The sequence below is a fragment of the Eutrigla gurnardus genome (genome assembly GCF_963514095.1).
Source record: "Eutrigla gurnardus genome assembly, chromosome: 23".
Classification (NCBI taxonomy): Eukaryota; Metazoa; Chordata; class Actinopteri; order Perciformes; family Triglidae; genus Eutrigla; species Eutrigla gurnardus.
The window spans coordinates 5,966,321-5,986,053 of record NC_139934.1 but is presented as its reverse complement, the minus strand read 5'-3'; the positions used below and the strand labels follow the sequence as shown (position 1 = coordinate 5,986,053).

The 19,733-nt window shown below is 43.3% G+C and overlaps 3 protein-coding genes across 4 annotated transcripts; 1 reads left to right on the top strand and 2 right to left on the bottom strand.

Moving 5' to 3' along the window:
* Positions 1-5,006: 5,006 nt before the first annotated feature.
* On the bottom strand, positions 5,007-8,948 carry nicol1 (NELL2 interacting cell ontogeny regulator 1). Of its 2 annotated transcripts, none has more exons than XM_084003261.1 (4): positions 8,802-8,948; positions 7,137-7,272; positions 6,582-6,670; positions 5,007-6,050 (listed from the first exon to the last, which is right to left on the bottom strand). In XM_084003261.1, exons 2-4 carry the CDS (start codon positions 7,246-7,248, stop codon positions 5,979-5,981), a joined length of 273 nt encoding a protein of 90 aa, XP_083859387.1. In that variant the 5' UTR covers positions 7,249-7,272; positions 8,802-8,948; the 3' UTR covers positions 5,007-5,978. The 2 variants fall into 2 exon arrangements, with proteins under 2 accessions (XP_083859387.1, XP_083859386.1); XM_084003260.1 differs by lacking the exon at positions 8,802-8,948 and adding an exon at positions 7,481-7,639 and having other exon boundaries at positions 5,008-6,050.
* On the top strand, positions 8,149-13,487 carry nelfa (negative elongation factor complex member A). The gene is made up of 11 exons (XM_084003258.1): positions 8,149-8,530; positions 9,879-10,050; positions 10,365-10,526; positions 10,724-10,813; positions 10,916-11,043; positions 11,180-11,249; positions 11,339-11,439; positions 11,544-11,652; positions 11,807-12,141; positions 12,240-12,339; positions 12,658-13,487. Exons 1-11 carry the CDS (start codon positions 8,321-8,323, stop codon positions 12,840-12,842), a joined length of 1,662 nt encoding a protein of 553 aa, XP_083859384.1. The 5' UTR covers positions 8,149-8,320; the 3' UTR covers positions 12,843-13,487.
* Positions 13,488-13,839: 352 nt separating this feature from the next.
* LOC311009235 (fatty-acid amide hydrolase 2-A-like) lies at positions 13,840-19,279 on the bottom strand. The gene is made up of 10 exons (XM_084003259.1): positions 18,945-19,279; positions 17,314-17,396; positions 16,702-16,838; positions 16,313-16,522; positions 15,985-16,104; positions 15,590-15,725; positions 15,262-15,499; positions 15,059-15,170; positions 14,780-14,968; positions 13,840-14,685 (listed from the first exon to the last, which is right to left on the bottom strand). Exons 1-10 carry the CDS (start codon positions 19,131-19,133, stop codon positions 14,510-14,512), a joined length of 1,590 nt encoding a protein of 529 aa, XP_083859385.1. The 5' UTR covers positions 19,134-19,279; the 3' UTR covers positions 13,840-14,509.
* Positions 19,280-19,733: the final 454 nt, after the last annotated feature.

The following is a 19,733-nucleotide window of genomic DNA, read 5'->3' as shown; positions in this document are numbered from 1 at the left end:
GACCCTTTGTTGTCCCCCGACACTCCCTGTGGTCCACCGAGGCTGATATATATAAATATATTATACAATCACTCTCACGCATTGCAACCTGTTCACACGCCACACCTAGTATTCCTCATACACACACACACACACACACACACAATCTTCCACGAAGCACCCCTGCACTAAGAAATGTTGAATTCGATAAATATTTTGTATTTGTATTTATGTGTTTTTTTAATTTTTCAGATTTTTAAATTTTGGATTTTCATCCAAAATCTCCCTCTGAACTCAGTTTTCATATAAAGTGTGTAGAACATGCTGGGAGCTCGAGCCTGTGTAGCAGAACTAGTTTGAACCGGATTATCAGAGGCAACCTGCTATTGATAAGACTGCATCCACCCCCACTCCCTCCTGCTCGAGGTATCCCCCTCCTCCTCCTCCTCTTCCTCCTCTTCCTTCACCATGGGGGGGGGGGGGGGGGGGGGGGGGGGGGGTCAGTCAGGTGAGAACCTGCAGTTTAAAAGTCATCACATGCTCTGCTCAGCCCGGACGTTTGCTCTTTAAAAAAAAATGCATCGGAAGATGCTTTTCTACGCATCAGCTCTGCAGCGCGACTCACCACGCCGACCGGTTGGAAGATGCTCCGAGCATGCGCAGTGCTGCTGTTCGACTCCTGGCGGTGCAACCTTCAAGTGCTGTCGGTAATGTCGCAACCAGGAAATAATCGAGTTGTGAAAACATCTGATTTTTGAGGATGAATAAGCAAATGATGGGAAACCATTAAAGATACCCAAGATTAAATAAATAAATAAGACATACATAATAATAATTATATTTTATTATATTATAATTATATTATCATTCTTCATCAGCAAGTCTGTGCCACAATTTTGAAAACCTCCACCCAAACATTTTTCTGTATGTTCAAACTGCACGATGTGTTTGACATAAAGTTTTTTGGCCCCATGTGGTCATAAAGTAACAAACTAACATGTCCACCAACACTGAACACTCTTCTCTACGTGAGGAAACCCGTTGAACCCCACATATTGTTCTAATAATGTTGAATATGACCTCTGACACTCTGTGTTTTCCTGCAGCTGAGGAAACCCCCCTCTAAAGGTCATCGTGCCACTGCTGAGTCTCCAGCCGTGACCTCTTGACCTATTTCAGCGACAGGGAGCCCGACGAGACTCTGCTCTCCAGAAGCTCGGCTACGGCAGGTTTTTGTCTCCTCTCCTCTGTTTTAGCAGCTCTGAAGAAAGTTTAAGTTTCATCATAATTAAATTGTTCAAATCATTTAAAAAGAGCCCCCACATGTCCTTGAGATATTCTAACTGGTGATGTTATGATATGATTACATGGATAAATTATGAAACACTTCTGAGCACATGTGAAGAGCCCCCCCTCCCTTCTTGCCATCCCCACCACATCCACACATCATCATGTTGCCTCTCGTCCTTTTGTGTTTTGCCGGTCAACATGACCTCTAAAGTTGTGCCGTCGGTGGAAAAGAGATCCCACATTGTTGTTGCTGCAGGAGAAGAAAACGAGTCAGGATCTATCTGAGAGCTACCTGCTCCAGATTCATCCACAGTCCTCATATTCCTCTAAAGATACGACACAAAACACTACAGCACTCAAATTTGCAAACTTTATTTCTCCTTCCAACCATGACACAGGCAACAGACCAGACCCACTCCTTCCATTCTTACCTTTCACAATAAAAGCCCTGGACATATAATGCATGCAAGCAAATATTTTGCATGTTTTATGGTGTTTATTCATCATGAAATTGGTTTGTGAAGTCAAGAAATAAGCTAATGAGTCCTTTACATTTAGACACGGTTTCATATGTGTTATCTGTGTGTGATTGTGTGTGTGTGTGTTCATGTGTGACTTCCTACCAGAGGCCTGTCGCCCTCTTGTGGTCACAGGTCAGAGACATGAAGCCATACTGGAATCTGGAGCTGTTACTCAGTTTAAACAGGAATAAACCAAATGTGGAAGAGTTTTTTTAGGCAACACTACAGTGGATTTCCTTTAATATCATATTATTAAAGGAAACAAAAAGGCGGATGCAAACATGGAGAAAGATCTTCAAGAAGATGATTAAATATGCTCTAAATCCCCTTTAACTTAAGAGAAAACTGAAACGTAGCTGAATGACGTTCCAGTGATTATAATCACGAAGCAATCCAGCCAGTTAGCAGCTTCGTGAACAGCTATTTACAACCAGTTATAGATGCACTAAATGAAGTGGCAGCATGGGTGTCATTAGAAGTAGCACTTCTGGCTGCATTAGTCAGCAAAAGACCAAAAGAGAGCGCGTTCACACAGTTAACCCCTTCCACGCTGAAGACTGCTGTTGTGCTCCTCACTGCAATATCCACACTGTTATTGGAGTGTTAAGTTCACCTGCACGATCCAATGCAGTCCACAGGAAGCTTGTTTTTATATTACACACTGAGCCTTTTCTCAACTGGTATTATTAAGTGCATAAACGGTCATGTATTAAATTCAAGCCAGTGCAATATGACGGCCAAATAAACAGGATTTGAGAGTTTTAATTTAAATTGAATATCATAAATACTGGCTTTGTTATCCTGAACTGGATCTACTGAAGCCTATAGTCTATTAGGGTATAAACATGCTTTATAGTGGAGGTTGCTGCTCAGGTTGCCTTGGCAACCAGCTGAGGCACATCTGTGTTGTAGTTTGCTGGTGCTCTCTGCTTACCTCAACATTTCAAACGTGTCTTGAAATTCAAATTATTCCTCCTTTTTAAAAAAAACTGCTCTCCCTCTGTCACTTCCTGTCCGTCTCTCCAGCAGGTCATGCGTTTTCTGAGGTGGTCATGTAACGACTAATCTATTGGTGGGCCGGCAAAAAATATTCATATAATTAATGCATAATCGCGCGGATGACTTATTCATGAGGCCCTGCTAGCGTTGGCAAATTCCCCGGCGTCTTCTTGTTGCCGTGGCCTGCAGGGCGGAGACACCAAGAAGCACCGAATAAATCTCACACTGAATCTTTTAAAAGCACAATATACTTCAGCTCCGAGGAAGACTTTCTGGGCACGTTTAAAACAAGGTCAAAGGGCAAATAACCAAATATTTACACTGAATATATCTTGGATTCTTTGTCTATAAATCCACCATGATGACTGAGGATGTTCACAGATTCAGCTCACCTTCCTCAAACTCTGAAACCATAAGTTATATCAGCAGGGAAATGATGTTTGGATGATTTAATATCATTTTTTACGGGTAAGTGGATAAATAAACACAGATCTGTCCTCCCTGCACTCATTTATTGCAGATAATGGACATTATGCATTACTTGTGGGAGGGGATGTCATGTTGGTCTTCTTATCAATCCAGTGGTGACTCATGAGGTTGTTTTCTTTGTGTTGTTTTTATTGTTGTTTTGGTTCCTCGTCACAAAGAGGCGTCACCAGATGGTGAGCAGCTTTATTTTCCCTCGCAGTTCCATTTCACACCAGCTGCCGGTCTTTGATTCTAGCATCTCATTGATCGTTCTGTGATGACCAACATGTTAACACTCATCTCTGCTGCAATTTGCATTTTTTTGCTACTTTAAGTTTGTTTTTGTTTTCCCCTCACAGATTTCTCCAAAAAGACTGAAGAAGCAAAATCTGACTCTCTGGATGGAGAGCATTTACCAGAACGGGATCTGAGGTTCCAGTATCAGACACGTTGAAGATGTCGAGAAAATGCAGGTTGATGCACATCGATAAAGAGTTGTAACGTGACCTCTGACCTTCCCACATAAAGCACAGAGGCTGGCGTTGTCACCCAGGCCGGGGATCGCCTTCCGTTCTGCTCAGCAACTCCCACATTTCGGGCGAGGTGAGCAAACTTTTGCGGCAAGGACAAAGCAATGCCAACGTGAGATAACAGGGGAGGGAAATATCGAGGATTTTTGCTTGCTTGGCCCCGCCAGAGAATCTGAAAGTGCTGGAACCATCCAGTCAGCTTTTCCAGCAGCAGATGAAAGAAAAGTTGAAAGTGTGGAGAGAAGGAGCCAGTGAAGGAGTGGGAGAGAGAGAGAGAGTGGAGGCTGCTTGACAACAGGGATGCTTCACAGTGATTCAGCGTATACTTGGCGTCCCTCTCAGTTGCTCCTTCCTATAAAAGTCTGCCGGGTTATAAAGCTGCCTCAGCAACACAACCGGGACTACCCTGAGGAACGAGGCTGCTGTGGTGCAGTACAAAGGGGGGACTCGCCTGTGTTTTGCCTCCGGGCTGAGATTCCTGCCAGGTCACTGCGGGCAGCGTGCTGCCTCACTTCCCTCCTCCTGCATCTATTTACAGTGTCTCACCCCCATCTGCATTCACAGCCGTGGGGGGGAGGCAGAGAGCAGAGAGAGAAGAGTGCTGCATCGCTGCGACACAGCTGGCCGCATGCCTTTACCGTGGGCTCCTCCTGCTGGTGTAGACGGGGTACTGCAGGCTAAGGTCCCCCCCCCCCCATGCTGTAATCCCTGTTGTAAATAAGTGAAGAGCTGTGTGAGGGTGTGGGTGGGGATGAGGTCAGCGAAAACAGCAAGACCTTGAAGCATCACTTTCTGTGACTGGCACCACCCAAATACATAACCTGCTGTCAATTAATCTGGAAAATCGTATTAATGGATGAATAATTTATTCTAGAATGTCAAAGAAAGAGGAAAAATAGAGCTCAATGCGACATCTTGACAACGATTGAGAAAATCAGATTCATGGCAGTAAAACTGTAGTCAATCAACAGGAAATGAAGCTGAAACCTATTTTCATAATCAATTCTTAGTGTATGTGATATTAGCAAATATGCTTCTGTGACAATAAAACTAAATATCTTTATTTTATGAAACTAGCAATTAATGAAGGAAGGAAGAAAAATAATGGGTGGATTAATTTGTAATGAAAATGATTGTTAGTTGAAGAACTTTCTACACACAATAAATGAACATACAACAAAAATCACAAAAGCAGTAGAGATCATTCGTTGTTTTTATTGATACATTAAGACAAGAAATCGGGTGTCTTGTGACATAATGTTAACAAAGTACACTGTTCATGAACGAGCAACAACAAGACGATTATCATTTCTATCTCCATGTCCCCGGCTGCAGCCGGCCTTCCTCCATCCGTCCTCCCGTAACGCAGCTCGCTCCATATATTCTCCGTCGCTACTCTTGCATACGACTCTGTCAGACAGATAAAACCCGTGTACGTGTACAGAATCTCTACATACAATCTACATTAACAGTAGGTTAACAAAAAGTGCTGTGAATTCATGCTACAGTGCTGTGCTAAATCAAGACAAGTACGCTTTTTTTCTCCTAAAAAAACCTCTTAAAATATTGTTTGAACTTCCGGTTAAAATTTCTTTATAAAAAAAATCTTCATGGTTATCACAAAAAAAAAACCCAACTTACTTTGTTTTTTAGCAAAAGAAGCCAGGCTGCAAATCAATTCTTATGAATCAGTGAAATTTGACCGATTCCTAAATTATTGTCATTGAAATATTGTTGAGCGGTTAAATAAACTCCACGTGATGCTACAGTTTGATGTGTATAATCGTTGTAAACATTAATCTCGTACAACACATTCAACGAGGAGATGTATGGATGCATTCTACTGTATCTACGCCATACAGTCAAATACTCAAAAAAGTACAAAAGAATAGTTATGTTTCATAGAATGAGAACTGAACCCGAAATCCCACGACGATGGAAACAAACTAATTACACAGGCGTGTGTTTCACGATGCAAAAAAACCCATCAGTGGTAGAAAAGTCGTCCCCCAATAAGGCAAAAACAACCTTCTGATGCATCAAAGCTTCACTCGACGCTGAGATGAGACCAAAGAAAATAAAGTGCCTATCGCATGGATGAGTTAAAGATGAAAACCGCTGTTTGGTGAGGTTCAGGGCGGGGCTTGTTGTCGGCGTGGTGACAGGGGTGGGCGTGTCCTCGGGGGTGCGGTCAGCGCAGTGAGTTGGTGGGCATGCAGTCGCACAGAGCCCTCCTCTCGGCCCTCAGCACCAGCGTCTCCGTCTGCAACACAATAACACGTAAACATCAGCTTCATTTGTATTTTTAAAAATCAGGCGCTGTTTTCCAGATGGGAGGAGCTCTGAGTTGATCAAAAAGATTAAATTTGCTTCTTTTTTGTCACAGATTTTGAGGTAAAATATTAATTTCCCTGCTTTTATTTGAAGATAATTCTCCTGAAGACACGAAACCCAAGATAATGCATTAAAATGAATTTAATTGAATCATTATTGACATTGGAAATAGTTTCTTACATTTTGTTTTGTCACTGTAATTAGCTAAATCATATACATGTATATAAAGACATACTTATTGTATGACTTTATTGTGAATCCTGCCACATATGATGCCATTAAACACAATGCATGTGTGGCGTTTAAATTACGTATCATAACACTTCCGATATCCAACCCGATAATAAGCAACTCACGGACAAAGTCATCGTTGTCTCATCAGCGGGTGAATCACGAGGGTTTAACACTTCAGGCATGGGAGATGAAGAATCCCTCAAACTAAAAACTAAATGTCACCTACCCGGGCGTCCAGGTTGAACGCGGTCTTCTTTAGATCCTGCAGGGCCCTCTGCATGAACTCAAACGCGTGGCAGTCCACACACGGGCGACCTGCAAAGGTCAACAGGTCAAACAGGACAGATGAAGTGAGTCTCTCACATCCGAGTCTCAGAGATGTCAGCTGAAATATTAGTTAGTGGTAGGGCTGAATGGGAGGAGGGGGTTGTTTATGTTGACTTTTTAAATTTGGGTTCAGTGGGAGGGGCTACATCTATTTTGTTTACACAACAAAGGGGTCAAATCAACAATAATCACCAATGGTGGCTTCAATGCAAAATAGGTTTTTGTTTTTATGTGTGCACAGTTTGAACCCCCAGATGATAAAATGGGTCTTAAAGAAGATATATATATATATATATATCACATATATGTGACACCAATTAGGATGACCTACAATCCCCACCTAGCAACCTCTGAGGGACCTGCTGTGAAAACATCACAAATGTCCTCCCTGACAGTCATTTTTTTTTTCTAAATAACATAAAAATCCAAACCTCATATTTTAAAATGCACCTACTTTCGGCAGGGATGACGGTCCCGGTCTCCTGGTCCGCGTCCGCCGCACCGACACACAGGAGCTGGACCGCTAGAAGGAGCACCGCCGCCTGCAGATATCCGCTGGACGCCATGGTGGGGATGATGGGCTCGGGTTCCTTTTTTGGAATAAGACATTAAATGTGTTTAAATGCAATATACCGAGAATGTCCCAGCGTTCTCGACCAGCAGTCGGTCAAACGACAGAATCACCTTTGTTTAGAAAATAGTCCCGTTTTCATCGGTAAATATATATTTATTAGGAAACAAAATACAGATTACAGGTGAATAATTATTGATTATTTAACGAACCGCATGTCGACCTACCGTCAATCAGTCGATGATAATTTGCTCAACGCCAGATTTGCGCAAAATGCCCACCTAGGATTGTTTAATGTAGATTAAGGGAGCGCGCATGCGCGTGATTCGTCAAGATTTGCTTTGGCGACCAGACTCGAGACTTCCGGTGAAAACATTCAAAATAAAAGGCACTTGACTTTAGTTTATCATCAACAGTCGGAAGTAAAGAAGTACATTTAATCAAGTGCTGTACATGATTTGTATATATATATTTACTGCTACTACTCAACATTTCAGAGGGAATATTGTACTTTATTTAAATGCATTTGTTTTACAGCTCATTTTGTTACGAGTCAATCCATCAGATTAAGATAAAACACCAAATTTAGGATCGGTTTGTATAATATATGCTATAGATTAAAGTATCCCATCTATATGAAGTTATATTAAATAAAACCTCCACCTCTTTAAGCTAAACTGCTTCATAAACTCATATTTGTTTCAGTTATTTTGTACTGTGCAGTGCAAATAATACATGTGGAATAACTGTTTTATAAGAATAATTAAGTTAGAAAAAATGGAATAACATGCACCTTTGTGCCAGACATTTGTAAGGTGAAAGACAGTATTTTTAAAAACTTTATTAGCAAAAAAATAAAATAAAATAAAAATACATATGGACAAACAAAGTTGATCAAACCAGGGATGTGGCCATAGTTTTAAAGATGAATTACACCTATATTTATTTAAGATTGTGTTATGGTGTGTTGCTGTCAAATGACCCGGACGTCGGTGTGGGCGGGGTCCTGACTGTTTTCTTAGGTAGCCCGTTAAAATGCCCGAACTCAAAACACTTCTTTTTCCAAGATGGCGTCGATGAAGGACAGCGACACCGGCCTGTGGCTTCACAACAAATTGGGATCCACGGACGAGCTGTGGACGCCCCCGAGCATCGCCTCGCTCCTCACCGTGTCGGTCATCGACAACATACGGCTGTGCTTCTCCAGCTTGTCGCCGCCGGTGAAGCTGAAACTCCTGCTCGGGATGCTGCATCTCCCCAGGCGGACCGTTGACGAGGTGGGTTAGCTGGCTGTTAGCCTCACGGATAAACTAAGCTAACAACTTAAATACAAAGGCGGAGAATTGAGCTCGCTAACCTCTACAGAACAAAAAAAAACAGTGCTGCTCCTGTGAGTGTTTTGTGTCGCCGGTGAAACCTCTGAACTCGGGATTGTATTTATTTAGTTAGCGTTAGCTCGTAACCGCTGTCGACGGTTAATACCTTTAGCTAACGTAAACGCCTGAAAGCAGCTATCATTCCTGTGAGCTGACTTATTTTTTTTGTTACCTCAGTGTCTGGAGAGCATCATCTATGCGGATTCACGTTAGGTAGCTACGCGACTTTCACTAATAACTGCGTTTTCTCCGCGGTGGTTCAGCAGCGACTGCGGGAGACATTAGCCTAGCGGGACTCGCGCAGACATTATGGTGGGATGGGCGCAAGAAAGCGAGGTAACCGACTGGAGGGCGGTACTTCATCTCTCCCACATATGACTTGTTGTGTCTTAAACGCTTCATACCCGTCATCGTTTTCATGCATATTCACGCAGTTTGTTGACAAAACAGATGCGGTATCTGATCTGAGAGCTCCTTAGGCTCCAATCGCTTAAATATACTGTGGTAGGAGAAGTATTGATGTGTTATTATACCTAAATAAAAGCAGTACCTCAATGTAATCATACTCCAAATATAGTCAAATAAATCAGCAAATTGGTGCTTAAGAAATTATTAAATCAGCCAAATGGTTGCCAGTTAATTTCCCGTTGATCGATTAATCATGTCTTCCTACACTGTTGAGTAGTTTCATCAATAACGATGGATATTTTTTATGCTGATTAAGTGCATTCTGCTATGAGAAATGATGATGGTCAAAGTAACTGTAATTTCCAGCAGATACAAAGTGTTGAAATATATATATATATATATATATAGGAGAAACATTAAAGTAAATTACCTCAGAATTGTATTTAAGTTTATAACTTTAGTAAATATACATAATTACTTCTCAGCCCTGGTTCTTGTTTTGTTTTACAATCATAAGTAATAGAAATGTGCTCACCTGTAAACTCTAAAGAGTGCATTGTTTGTTGTACAGTCATCAGGTGGCTCTTTTGTGCCGTTGCAGGTCGTAGAAGGATATCAGATGAATTGTGACATGATTTGATTGCTGCTAGATGCAGTGAGGATTTTCTGTCTGTTGGTCAGACAAAATAAATAAATAATTTATTTAAAAAAAAACTGTAAAGATGAATCCGGAAAAATGGTTATTAACGGTAATTAACAGATCATGAACTTCTTAGGCAGCATAAGGCGTCTCTGTTTTTTTCCTTAAAGTTTTTCAATAACACCGTCTCCCTCTCACCAGATGAAGGAGGCCCTGTCGGAGATCATCCAGCTGGCTACGGTGGATTCAGAGCCATGGGTGCTGATGGTTGCAGACATCCTCAAGTCCTTCCCGGAGACCGGCTCTCTGAATCTGGACTTGGAGGAACAGAATCCCAATGTGCAGGATATTCTCGGAGAGCTCAGAGAGAAAGGTAGGGAATGTGTGACGACGGTGTCTTGTATTTTACTTGTCAATATAGTCATAAAGCTTTGTGAAAGGTGGGAATTTGTAGACCAGGTGAGCATATATTTCACTGTTTTTACACAGTAGTATTTACACTAGTATTAAGGGAAAAGAACCACCAAAGTGCCCCAATTCTTCCCAAAATGAGACATCTGCTGAACCTGGACAAGTCAAATGTGATGGGAGTGTTAGATGCCACTGTGCATACTTAAGTACATACAGTTGAGTATCTGCACTGTGGTAATTTTAGTGGTTAATCGCTTCCCCTCCTCTTCTCCCCAGTGAGCGAGTGCGAGGCGTCTGCCATGCTCCCCCTGGAGTGCCAGTACCTGAACAAGAGTGCGTTAACCACTCTGGTGGGACCGCTTACACCCCCTGTCAAACATTTCCAGCTGAAGAGGAAGCCCAAGAGTGCCACCCTCAGAGCAGAGCTGCTACAGAAATGTAAGTTACTTGAAACTTCATGTTTATTTGATAGTTTTGGTTATAATTGTGTACAAGGGAAAAAGAGTGCCTGTTTGATGATTATTTATGTTCACTGTATAACTGTTCCAGAGAAGTGGTTGAGTTTTCTTTGAGTTACAATCAAAGAATTTCCAGTATTTTTACTCTATTGCGTATTCTTTTCTTTTACCTTCCAGCCACAGAAACAGCCCAACAGTTAAAAAAGACAGCCGGAGTGCCTTTTCACGCCAAAGGGAGAGGAATGGTTAAAAAGATTGACACTACGAGTAAGTTGTGGATCTATAAATGCAACGCACACAACTTCTTTCAGTGCTTTAAACTTTGATTTTTATCTGTCAAAATGTTAACTTTTTATTCTGACTATTTAGCTCCTCTCAAGGGGATTCCCAAGGCCCCATTCCGCAGTCCTACTGCCCCCAGTATATTCAGCCCCCCCAGTAACCGCACACCTATCGCCCCAGCACGGACGCCCCTGCGTAAGGAGAGGGGGGTCAAGGTAATATCAGATTTCCAGAACTGCCGCCAGAAAATGTAAACAAATCCTGCACATACCGGTATGCATGGTGTCTGTTGTGTTTTCATTTCACTGTTGTTTGAATCCTTCTCACATTTTTTTTCCCCTTCCTTTTCAGCTGTTGGATATTTCAGAGCTGGATATGGTTGGAGCTGGAAGAGAAGCGAAGAGGAGAAGAAAGACTTTGGGTAATTATATTTCCAGTCCTCCATTGGCCCAAGTTTTAAAGCTTCACCATGAATGTACTCGTCGGTATTAATGTTTTCTTCCGCTTCAGAAACGGAGGCCGGAGAGAAAGCAGCCAAAGAAGAAGCAGCAGCAGCCGCGGTGGTGGAAAACACAACACCGGACTATGCTGCCGGCCTCGTCTCTGCACAGGTGCTCCACTCCTGACCTTCACATCACTTACACATGGATTTCTCTTGTTTCATCTCCAAGTTTGACTTTGGCTCCATCGTAACAGAAGCTGTTTTGTTTTTCAGAAACTCGGGGCGTTGAACGAGAACCCTCTGCCGTCGACCAGCTACCTACCAGCCACTCCCAGCATGGTTCCCTCGTCCTCTTACATTCCCAGCTCCGAGGCCCAGCCAGGTTAGACGAGAGCGTTGTTTGTAAAAACATCTCTTGCCTCCAGGGTCGTTGCTTTCATGCACTTATTCGTTCAAAGAGGCAGAGAATTCCTCCCTGCAGGCATCAGAAGGTGTCAATCTCACAATGTCTTTTCTTCACCAACCTCCCCATGAAGCGAATGCTGGTGGTTCTGGACGGGACACGTTGCAGTCGGCTCGCCAACCAGAGGAGTCAGCGACAGCGGGCGCCGGCGCCACCGCCACCGCCACCTTACCAGGCCAGTACAAACAGAGAACGCCCATGTACAACGCAAGCAACACGGCGAACCCCGCAACCCCCACGTCCCCCAGCACGCCGGTCTCCACCCCCGCCAGCAACGGGCCCCCAGCAGCTGCCACCGCCAGCCAGCCGGAGACCCCCACCCAGCCTCCCAGCACACCCCAGACCCCCACCCCAACACCGACCCCGACGCCACCACAGCCCCAGCCCAAGAAGAATCTGTCACTCACGGTAAGAGAGCGGTTATTAAGACTTCAGGAGTATTGAATCTGCTCGGTGTTCTCCTCAGCCAGCTAAACTCTCTGCTACATGCTGTTTGTGCTCCTCAGAGGGACCAGATGTACGCCGCCCAGGAGATGTTCAAGACGGCCAACAAGGTCACCAGACCAGAGAAGGCCCTGATCCTGGGCTTCATGGCTGGATCCAGAGGTACAGGAGGAATCTTATCCTTTTCTAAGTTGTTTAAATGTGTGCCCTTCCCTTATTGATCGTCTGACACACATTGTTAAAATCTGCAAGCACAACAAATACATTCTGTCACTATAAGAAATATTTCCTTTCAGATCCCTTTGGATGCATTTGCTTTTAACCTTGTCATCACAAAACAAAACAAACATAAATATTGGCTCTTCATCAGGCCGAGTTGCATGGAAGCGTAAATGAAGCGTATAAATTCATGAAGCCTCCCCGTGTGCATCCATCTGCTCGGGTCCATGCTAACCAGCCGTCTTCCTCCTGTCCTTGTAGAGAACCCGTGCCCGGAGCAGGGGGACATCATCCAGATCAAGCTGAGCGAACACACGGAGGTCCTGCCCAAAGCCGACGGCACCGGCAGCACCACCATGCTGGTGGACACGGTCTTCGAAATGAACTACTCCACAGGACAGTGGACCCGCCTCAAGAAATACAAACCCATCACCAACACCTCCTGAAGTGCTTCTTGCTTCCCCGGAAGTCACGCAACCCAAATTTCTTAATCCACTTCAAAGAAAACATGTTTACACACATCCAAGTATTTGTATACACATTTTTGGGCCAAATGGAGCACTGGGCGGGTGAGAGGTCGTCAAGGAGAGAGAGGTCCTCCCTTTTTCCTGCACCGCCAAAATGCAGGACTCTTTGAAGAATATTTCTGTACTTTTCGTTTGCCTGTTTCCCTTTCACTTTTATTGTTTCAGTTTTTAAGTCCCCCTCCGATTGCTGAATGATGCTGTGGTCAGGAGGGGCGAGAGGAGATTTCCACCAGTCTGATCAGAGGAATTGTACTCCGAGGTACAAGCATGTCACGTGTCTAGAGAGGAGAAAAGACGAGCTGTCTGTATTTTTTTGTATGAATGTCACATTTGCAGCTTATCTTCTACCTTTCAGAACCGAATCATGGTTTGTGACGGAAAGAAAAGAACTATGATGACAAGTCACTGTCGGGGTGACCAAAAAAAAAAAAGAGCGGAGAAAATTAGTTCTCAATGCTGTCAAGTTCTTTTTCTTTTTTTTTTGGAGCCTTCTGGTAGATGTTATACATTTTTCATCCTTTTTTTCCAAAGAAGGGAAGAAAATAAAGTGAAAAACAGACTCCAGGGAGGCGTATCTCATCTTTTTTAGACACTTTTGACTTTTTGTGAATGTATAAGGGGTTTCCTGTTTGTGGTTTGTGTGCACCCGTCCCTCCCCTCCATAGAATCACACTATTAGGAGATATTCAAACGGTTCTCAATGTATTTAGGAGGGTTTCTTAAAGCTCTGGCTCTCTTGGATTTACTGTAGACGTTTAACTAAAACAGGAAACTTCAGTGCTGTCACTCTTGTTTACGTACAAAAATGGTCCCACACATACCAGATTACCTTTTTGTGTTAAATTCACAACAAAACAGAACATCAACCATCTGACCTGCTGCAAGAAAAAAAGTGTAATGTTGTTATAAGAAATGGTGACGTTATAAATCAGAGAAATAATTCCCTTTTTTTATTTTATGAAATGAGTTGCAGCATTATGCAACATCTGCATTACCTCAGTCCATATATGGTCACTTCTTTGTTCCAGTGGTTGTAAAAAATCTTCATGTATACAGTTTATGTTCTTAGACAGTTAGTGTTTCATTATTCCGACCTCAGGCTTGTATGAACACATCATTACCACACTTGACTACCATCTCTGTAGTTTAGATGTACATATTCCCACAGGACAAACTACACTTTATGTTTAATGTATATGGAGTCAGGTCCCAGTTCTGCACTCCACACAGGACTTTTACATTAGGCAAACACGAGCACAACATTAAAACATGAAAGCATATTAGATATTCATTCCCAAACTGTACAAAAAGCTGTGTTTTTGGTGATGATGTCTAGTTTGGTTGCAGCTTTTTCTCATGACGTAACAGAATTCTGCACAGGGTGAATTATAAGTCATGAGTGAGCTTTATTGTAACAACTCATTAGCACGAACATGAACATTTATTATGTCTTTTTATTCACTTTTGTTCAGTCAGTTGGCACAAATAATTATATAAAAATCTAAGAAATAGGAGGGGCCTGTTAAATATCTGGAGTATTGAAAATGATGCGTTGGTCTCGGCTGTCAGTGTGGGAGTGAGTGTTTTTAGCTGGCCCCGGGGTCCCTCCAGCCTCCGAACGTCTCCTCCAGGTAGAGCGCCACCTGGAGGGTCAGACGGTCCTGCAGCTTCCCAGCAACGACCTGCACGCCGAGGGGCAGACCTTCCTCCCCCAGACCCAGAGGGCACTGGGTGGCCGGCAGCCCGAGGATGTTGATGACGCCTGCAGGTAGGGAACGAGAGATCCACTGTAAAACCTTACAGATGAAACAGGCTGGTAGAAGATGTCAGAGAGTCTTGGTGTTTGTCATACAGACCTGTGTAGGCGAACTCGCACGGTCTGAAGGGTGTGTGGTGATGTCTGGGAGCCGCTCTGGGATGTGAGGGGTAAAGGAAAACACCGTCGGTGCCCAGCAGCTCGTCCAACTCCTTCTGCAGCTTCTCCTTCTGCTGGATGATGAAGGTGGAGGGTTTGGATGCTCGGCACATCTCCAGCAGGGCCAGACCTGAACACACACACACACACGTACCGCTGAGAGAATTCACAACTGCAAATATGATTATCATCTCATTCGTTTTTGTTTTATTTGTCTTACCGATAGCAAATGTGGTATGTTCTGATTTTCTCATCATCCATTTCAGCAGCTCCCACAGAGGCGACACGGGTCGTCCTGGTTCCCCCATCAGCTCAGCCCACTTCAGAGGAGGCTGAGGGAAGGAAACATTTTAAACACAGTTATGTTGTAGCATAGTGTGTGTATTATACGAGGACAGGCTGCCCTGGATCAGGTGGACTAACCTTGCCCTCCTTGGCAGGAAGACCCATGTAGGTGTCCCAGATCTGGATGCCGTAGCGGAGCTCAGGGAAACGCACTTCTTGGACTTCCACTCCGAGGTCGGCCTCCAGACGCTCCACCACCTTCCTCTGAATCTCCATGAGCTCCTTGGTGACGGGGTACGTGAACAGAGAACCGCCATCGTGAGGGATTGTGAAGAACCGCAGCTTCTTGAGGTCCACCTTCTTGTTCAACGACAACCTTGTGTAACACAGCAGTTATGACGTTATTTGAATTCCCTTGATGAGGGTTTGAGTAAAATAAAGACATATGAGCCTCATGCAAACGTACATGTCAGCGTTGGGTCCCGCCATGATCCGGAGCATGGGCAGCAGGTCCTCGGCGTAGCGGCACATCGGACCGTTGCTGGCGTACTCTGCGTGCCGGCCGGAGCAGGGAGGGTGGTGGTTCTCTGGGGACACGACACCTGCAGGAACACATCAACTCTGAAACATGGATGTGCTCTTTGCAACAACTGCTTTTTGACCACTTGGGGGCAGCAGAGACACAACATTGACATGTTTAACGGCCTTTTGAGTTTGTAGGGTGAACTTGAGAGCAAACAGTTGCTTGTTTTCACATCCAGCAACATTATGATTCATGTGTTTCTTTTTCTTTTGATTAATATAAGGCTGATAATCACTCGATTTTAAATTAATATATATTTAATGTTGCGTTTCTCTTACCAGGAGTGGTTTTGTGGCCGAATATCCCGTTGAAGAAACTGGGCATGCGGATGCTGCCGCCGATGTCCGAGCCCACGCCGATGACAGAGCCAGCTGCTCCCAGTATACTTCCCTCCCCACCTGAGCCAGGAAGAGGACAGAGACACCTTGGTGGGTAGTTTTCTCTTTTATCTTCCATAATGCAAACATTTGTGTTGGTTTATAGTTTTAACCATGTAGCTGTAACAGTTCTTTGACTCCTGTGCTCCTGTGTTTCAGGAATTCTTGGCCCCTAACTATTAAAAGTCTGATCCCATCATTCAGTTAAAAGTCAGTGGCGGTTTCTAACCTGAGCTGCCTCCCGCTATCCTCTCCAGGTCGTACGGGTTGTTGGTGACGCCGTAGAGGTGGTTGTGGGACTCGTACCACATGCACAGCTCGCTGGTGTTGGTGACGCCAATCGGGATGGCGCCCGCTCTCTTCAGCAGGGCCACCGGAGGAGCGTCCACGGCAGCGACGACCCCTCGCCTGGACACCACACCTGTAGTGTGGGGCATACCTGCAGGACGGAGGTGCGTTCAAATACTCAGCTGCAACATGAAATCAGAACTCAAGAGTGACAACAAAGCTGCTGCAAAATATGACATAATTTAATGGTCATCAGGAGTAAATTGGTTGTTTGAGGAATGTAAGATCAACAGAAAGAGGTAGACAGGAGGTTATGTTTCTGGAAGTTACCCTGGAGGGCGTAGGCCTCTTTCACAGACAGAGGCACTCCCAGTAAAGGCAGTTGGTCCTCCAGCACCTCCTCTCCTCCAGTTTCCTCCTCAATCAGCTTGTCCGCCTGCTTGGCCTCCTGGAGAGCAGCATCGAACCTGCAGAGAGACATATTTGACCCAATTCTATTTAGTGATAGAAAAGCTATAGAATTTTGAGTTTTGCCATGACAGTTACTACCATGACTTTAATATACTTTTTAGTACAGTACAAATACAAATTTCTGATTTTCCGTGCAAATATGACATTTTGTGCAGTAGTAAAGTTATTATGGGAAATGAGTGCAAAATAACTATTGTTTTTACTAGCAATAAATCTGAAAAATGTTTTCTTGATTGTTTTATTTTCTTTTGTCCATAAAATGCTCTTAAATAGTGTAAAATGCCAGTTATAACTTCCAATGAAACTCTTTAAATCCCACTGTTTGTAAATATTTGCTAAAAATATGACTAAAAAAATTAGCTAAATAGCTGCCCATCAACAAATTGATTAATCGCAGCAGCTCTAGAGCACATAACCACATGAACATAAACTTAGGTAAAACTGTCAGATATGGAGGGATGATTCTATTACCTGTCTTTTACCACAGCGTTCAGAAAAGGGTTCACTTCCTGGATCCTGTCGATGTAAGCCTGCACCACCTCCACACTTGACACCTGCAGAAACACATTAGGGAAAAAATCCTCAGAAGGTAACAACGCTTTTAAAATGGCTGTTTAATTGCGAGGGTTAATTTAGAAGTGGCATTATTTTAGGTTGAATCATCTTTTATTTTTTTCCAACGGTCGGGCTTTTATTTTGAAAGCGGTTTCTCCGCTTCGCGCCCTTCCTGTACCACTACGCAAGACGGGACGCGAGAAAACTTACCAAAAAGTGCTATGTTGTGGAAACGTCTTGGTTTAATGTGAAACCATTTCGCCTTTGCTGCAAAGTGAACAAGGTTTGAGTGTTGTTTTCTATGTTTCCCGTGTATCTGTCGTAAAATGCTATGCTAGCGCTAGCTACATTTCGGCTACTAGCTTAGCCTAGCCTCTCGTCCATGACGCGGGATGTAAGTTAGCTAGTTTCTTTATAGATTTTTATATGAAAATAAGTGATGGCAAATGTAAGTTAATTTTCTACGGTTATTACAGATAATTTCATCACCATAGACATGATATCCATTTCGTTTTTCACTGGGGTGAAGTTAGGTTTAAGTTGGATATTTGGCATCAATAGCTTCCATGTCATGTGACCCTGTGACGTTAAACCAGTATCAAATTGGGTTTCCTAAACTGGAAATATAAGACACACCTTTTTTAATGGTATTTTAGAGCTTCCTCTATTTTATAATAATATTAATATGCTTAAATTATTATTTTTATTCATATCATGTGACCCAGTGACCCCGAACCAGCATCCAATTGTATTACTAAACAGCATCTGTGGTCTTGGTGATTTCTGGTAAATTCAGCCCTGCTTTTATCGCCAGTGGAAGAGTTGTTAAATGTGTTTTGCCAGAAATAACATAAAAAGGTCTTCAGTTAAGTAGGTTTCATAACCCTCAAAAGCTGCTGAGGTCTATCAGCGATGCTTAACGGTCTAAAAATAACAGTTGTTACATAATCTCAGTGCTTTTTTTATGACTTTTATTGCTGGAAAGGTAGTAAACTACTACTGATTTTGCACACGGATGATGTCATGGAGATTTTATCAACCACAAATGTTAAATTATGGATTATGGAATAAACCAAATCAAGGGCATTGCTGTTCGTCCACTAGATGGCATCGCTTTAAAAAAAAAAAAAACCTATAGAGTGACCACCAGCTCCACATTATATTGTGGATTGGCACATAATTTGTGCATTAATTAAACCGGTTTAACCTGTACACCAAACCGAACCAGTTAAACCCGGAAATCAACCCAACCCTAGTCGTGAAGTGATGTCTTTTTCTGTTTTATCTGTATTTGTAATTGCCATTACCCACTTATTCATTCCATCTACATTACTGATGATTATTCATCAATAATCTCATTGTGTAAATATTTTCGAAAAAGATTGACTACAAAATCCTCACACTATTGAAATATTTGGTCAAAAACGTAAATATTTTTTTTTTCCCTATTGCCCAGACGTAACTTTAATATTTAACTGAGAATCGGCTATTCATTAGACTGAAGCCAATAAAACGCTAACTCTGTCCTGACGTGACCGGGTACGCACCTCTCTTCTCCGGATCTTCTTGGCGAGCTGCGTCGCCGACGCGACCAGGAGAGGGTTGCTGACGGCCGGCAGCTTCTTCCCGGACAGGGCAGCTCTCCGAGGGGACAAGAGCCGGAACAGCGTGAACAACACGGCCATGACCACCTTGTAGAGGCACACCTGAGCCTTTTCCAGACGGCTCAGAGCCATGTTTCCACCGAGGCCAGAGGCTCGACTAATAATGATGTTGCGTTTTCAAGGTTTGAAAATGCTTGAAATTTTATCTGCACTTTTCCCCCCACAACAAATAGCTCATCTGACTGAATAGTTTTATTAGATGGAGGAATAAACTTCTCTGTCTGATCCTCGCTGGTTTCTCTACATGTCAAACTGGCATGTCTTCCAGTCTGTTTTTATACGTGACCCCGCCCCCAGGTGTGACCCTGCCCCCCCTGAAGACACACTAGTGACTCACAAGTTGATTGCACTAACATGCCAGGTTCTAAAATAATCTATTGTTCTATGTTTTAAATATGTAATTTGTCAAAATCCCATCCTCAGAGTGTTTTCTGTGGTGGAAAACTAAGACAACTGGACAACATTTGTTGTCCATTTGTGCTTTTGAACACTCCATCTGCAATCCAATACTGTAGCCCTACAATAAATGCAACATCTGTGAAGCTTGTTATGATATTCCAGAGTAATGAAAGCCCACGTCCCTCAGCAACAGGCTGGTCTGTGTATTTGAACTCTCGGTTATCTCTTCAGCCAGCTTAATTCTCTGCTACATGCTGTTTGTGCTCCTCAGAG